At 56.1% G+C, this 4,588-nt stretch overlaps 1 protein-coding gene across 1 annotated transcript; it reads left to right on the forward strand.

The window, feature by feature from the left end:
* The first annotated feature begins 520 nt into the window (after positions 1–520).
* On the forward strand, positions 521–3,779 carry LGALS1 (galectin 1). The gene is made up of 4 exons (XM_019752954.2): positions 521–654; positions 1,893–1,972; positions 3,110–3,281; positions 3,579–3,779. The coding sequence occupies exons 1-4, from the start codon at positions 646–648 to the stop codon at positions 3,723–3,725; spliced, it is 408 nt and encodes a 135-aa protein (XP_019608513.2). The 5' UTR covers positions 521–645; the 3' UTR covers positions 3,726–3,779.
* The last annotated feature ends 809 nt before the right edge of the window (positions 3,780–4,588 follow it).

Genomic DNA, 4,588 nt, shown 5'->3' on the forward strand with positions numbered 1-4,588 from the left:
CACAATCCCTGCTTCCGGGGGAGGCCCGGGTGGGGCCAGGGCTTTGTGGTTGATGGGTCCTGGGCCCTTTGCAGAGGCCCACAGAGGGAGTCACACCCTGGTCCCTGCCAGGGCGCAACCTCAGGAACCCCAGATCTAATTCTCTCAAGGACCATGCACCCCCTCATTGGTCTTCTCTGGGTACCCCCTGAGCTCAGTCTGCTGGCCCTAGGCCCTTTTCCGCCAACTCCAGGGCCTAGCTCATTCTCAAACTATTTTCCATTGGCTCCCCCCAATCCCTGCCACAGCACAATTTTTGGTACGGGGAGGGTAGGGAAGAAACAGAATGGGAGGCGGAGTCTGGACTCTGGGGGAGTGGTTAAGAAGGAATGGGGGGGGTCACAATTCTGATTGGTCAGTTCTGCTCCAGAACTGGCTTCAAAATTCCATTGACTCCACCTCCAGTGGCCCATATCCTTGTCCTGGCTTACAATTGGCTGATCTTTCTGGAGGCGGGACTCACCGGGGGCGGGGGGAGGGGGGGTCTGGTCCATTTAAAAGGATGGGAGCGGCCCAGGACCCCATCTTTCGGGTGGAGTCTTCAGACAGCTGGTGCTGCAGTTCCCAGGACCATCAGTTCCCAGGACCATCATCTTGTCCTCAGCCATGGCTTGTGTGAGTGTGGAGACCCCGCCCCAAGGTCCCGGATGGCGTGAAGTCAGACAGCTGGGGAGAATGAGGGCAGATGAGGATCGGGGTTCTGGTCCCCACGGTGTGGCCTTGAGCAAGTGCCTTCTCTTTTCTGGGCTTCAGTGGCCATGTCTCTAAGATGGGATGGGCACCATGGTCCCCCAAGGCCTTCTTTAGAATTTTCTAGATTCCTCCAGGGTCTGACAGTACAGTTATTTCTGCCACGGTCTGACATTCTGCAGCTCGCTGAGGTAGGAGTAGGAAGGGTGTGGCCAACTTGGGGGCAACACTTTGAGGAAACCCAGGGCACTGCCCCTGCCCCCCCCAACCCTAAAGAGCCTGATTTTCCCTCTCATGCCCCCCCCTGCAGCTGTCCCAGTCACTGGGCAGCAGCTGTCCCCAGTCACCAGGCCAGGGCAGTCACCCTCTGCACTAGAGCTCTGAAATGTCACCAGGATCTGAGACAGGCTGCCCAGGAAGGGGCCTGCCTGCGTTAGCGGCTGGAGAGTGGTTCTGTCCAGGCTGGTCAGGTGGGAGTTAGGGGAATTCCCCACCACCCACTCCCCCAAGCTGGGAGGGGGTGGTGCTAAGGGAGAAAGAAGAAGGCAAGAATCTCCCTCATGCCCCCAGGGAAAGGGTTCAAGTTTCTGGCGCAAGGACCCACTCACAACCAGTTAAGCTATGCACTCAATCCTGTTAACCCCCAGCCAGCCAGGCTGCAGACTCCGGCCAAGGCCCGCTCTCCCTTCTGTAGAGGCGCCTGGCTGTGCTCCTTGGGGGTCTCCTCTCCAGCCCCTGCCTCTCTCTACTTGAAGGGGATAGTGGGGCTCTGTCAGCCCCAGGCCCCTTCCTCTTCAGCAGAGGAGTAGACCCCTCCATTCACCTTCCTTTGCCACTAACTCCCTCACGCACCATCTATTACATGAGGTTCTCTCCAGCTATTACATGGAGCAATGGGGCATAGTTCCCCACCTCCCAGGCCGCTCTGAATCCAAAATCTCCAAGCTGAACCGCAAAAACTTCTAGATTTTGGCTTCTAGAACCCCAGTCTTGTTACAGACAGGAAACTGACTGTAACCGGCTGGAGTAGGGATTTGCCCAGGACCACACAGAGATAAAAGAAAGGCTAGAACTTACACCCGGGTTCCCCAGGCTTCCAGTTGGCCTGAGGATCCACCGGGACGCGTTGGCTAACCCAGCTGGGCGGGGTCTTGTCTGCGCAGGGTCTGGTCGCCAGCAACCTGAATCTCAAACCTGGGGAGTGCCTCAGAGTGCGGGGCGAGGTGGCCCCCGACGCCAAAAGGTGAGGAGGCCAAGACGCGGGCGGTGGGCGGTAGGGGCTGGGGTTCTGAGCCCGAGGGTCGCGTCCGGAGTCGGGTAGGGGCGTGGTCGGCCAGGCCCCGCTCCTCCCCACCCTCTGGCGGAGGGGGGAAGGGGTTAATTCAGGCGGCCGCAGAGGCTGCGTTTTCTGGGTGAGTCACTTCCTCCGCGGGATCTGGATGCCCCCACCACTGTCGCCCCCTCCCCTCCCTGCTGGAGCCTCTTAAACTAAACCAGCTGCGGCCTCATCATAGACCTTGGCGGGACCTGAGGCCGTTGTGGGGCAGGGCAGAGAGAGGGAATGAGAAGGCTTTCACCCCCGTTGCTCTCCCTCTGAGGTCCCTCTTTCCTGCATGCTCAACCTTCATTCCTTCAGTCCTTCCTTCACTCATTCACTCATTTATTCAGCTAGCTGGTCAATTTTCTCAGCAGCCGTGTGACCTTGAACTAGTCAACCAACCACATTGAGCCTCAGTTTTTTAATCAGTAAACCAAAACAAGGGGGACAGTGGTTGTATGGAGGAAGTGAGATGCTGGGTCTCTCAGAGCCCACGAGATGATCCGCTGACATTATCAAAGGGCTGCACACCTCCCGTGCGCTATTCTTTCATTCTTACCAAACCCTCAGGGACGAGGATTGCTGTTACCTCCACTCAGCAAATGTTCGGTCTATCAAATCTTCATTCTCCCCAGTTATTGAGTACCTACTGTGTGTCATTCATCATACTGGGCACCAGTGGTACAGAGATAAACAACACAGATGGGACACTTGTCCTTCCAGAGGTCTCCATCTGGAGGGAGTCTCCGACTTTGACCAAAGGGGCTGGGACACAAACTAACATCTGCAAGAGTCTTGGCTATCAGCACAGCAAGACCCATAAAGATCCTTCCTGTACAGTTCCCGTTGTGCAGATGAGGAAGCTGAGGCCCAGAGAGGGGCAGGTACTTGCTCAAGGTCACACAGCAAGGAGGTGGTAGGGCCAGAGCTAGAAAGCAGGTTTCTTTTCTCCTGGCTCAATTGAGTTCTCCCAGCTAGCTGCACTGATGGTGTACTGAGTAGCACAGACTGGTTAGTCCGAGGGCGCTGCAGCTGGCCTCAATCCCATCTGTTACCCACTAGCTTCGTGCTGAACCTGGGCAAAGACAGCAACAACGTGTGCCTGCACTTCAACCCTCGCTTCGATATACATGGGGATACCAACACAATTGTGTGTAACAGCAAGGATGACGGGACCTGGGGGACGGAACAGCGGGAGTCTGCCTTTCCCTTCCAGCCTGGAAGTGTCACAGAGGTGGGCTGGGGACTGGGGACTGGAGCAGGGCACTGGGTGGGCTGGGGCAGAGCTGGGTTTAGTGGCTAGTAATCTAGCTCCCACCCTGCCCTTTCTCCCCTCCCCCCTTCATCTGCTGTGTTATCTCCCTCTCCCAGCCTCAGTGGCTTCACCCATGAAGGGGGGCTGTTGTCAGGGCTACAGGAGGAAAGGGCTCTGGGAGGGCCCCTGGCCTGTAGGCCATGGCATTGGCTGCACTGAGGCTTCTGCTTGGGGGTCCACGCTGCTCACTGCCCTTCACATCCCCCCTTCCCCCAGGTGTGCATCTCCTTCGACCAGGCAGACCTGAGCATCAAGCTGCCAGATGGATACACATTCAAGTTCCCCAACCGCCTCAATCTGGAGGCCATCAACTACCTGGCAGCAGAGGGTGACTTCAAGATCAAGTGTGTGGCCTTTGAGTGAAACCAGCCAACCCATGGCCCCCAATAAAAGGCAGCTGCCTCTGTTCCCGTTGAACCAGCCTCGTGTGTGTGTGTGTGTGTGTGTGTGTGTGTGTAAATGGGTGGGTTCCACCAACTCCCCCAGGTTCTGCCCCTACCTTCACTTCTGTTCACTTTCTTGATGCACACCTAAGTGCCAGTGACATCTTCCCCTGGGTCCCCTGGGTCCTCTGGGCCAAGCAGAGAGCTCAGTACATAGTAGAGGGCTTAGTGATTACTAAATAAGACCCAGTTACTGTCCTCAAACAGCTCCCAATCCAGTGGGCCCCAGCACACAGTGCTGTGTGCTGGGGCCCACTGGATTGGGAGCTGTTTGAGGTACCCAAAAGATGGTGCATAAATGAAACCAGGGGAGAAGAGGCAAGGACAGACTGAATCATGTCATGGTATCTGGGGCCCCTCTCATTTGTTTTCACGAAGTAGAAAAAGCTAGTTCACATGGTGGTGCAGGGCTACCAGCTGTGTGACCTTGTGTGTATTAACGGACCTCTCTGAGCCTTCGTTATTCATTTATATGAGGGGACTAGTAGCACATAGCCTGTTGTGAGGGTTAAGTGAGATATGTGAAAAAGGTCAAGTTTAGTGTGTGGCGCATGGTAAAAGCTCAGTGAGTAGTGGTTTCCCATCTCTGCTGTACTACCTCGAGATGTTAGTGTACCCCTGCTTGAAGGGGAGGAAACAGGCTCTGAGGGACAATATGACTCCCTGGTCTATCTGTACCAGGTCCAGCTGAGGCTTGAGTTGGGAGCCTGGCAAATCTCTAAGACAGCCAGCAACCACCTTGAGACCCTGGGTTGGTCTCTTCTATCCCTTCCTTTCACGTCC

The sequence above is a fragment of the Rhinolophus sinicus genome, linkage group LG02 (genome assembly GCF_036562045.2).
Source record: "Rhinolophus sinicus isolate RSC01 linkage group LG02, ASM3656204v1, whole genome shotgun sequence".
Taxonomy (NCBI): Eukaryota; Metazoa; Chordata; class Mammalia; order Chiroptera; family Rhinolophidae; genus Rhinolophus; species Rhinolophus sinicus.

Bases quoted from the DNA above. Each gene is read 5' to 3' on its own strand.
- LGALS1 (XM_019752954.2), top strand. The intron at 1,973-3,109 runs GTGAGGAGGCCA...GTTACCCACTAG, and splicing joins GTGGCCCCCGACGCCAAAAG to CTTCGTGCTGAACCTGGGCA. The intron at 3,282-3,578 runs GTGGGCTGGGGA...CCCTTCCCCCAG, and splicing joins AGCCTGGAAGTGTCACAGAG to GTGTGCATCTCCTTCGACCA.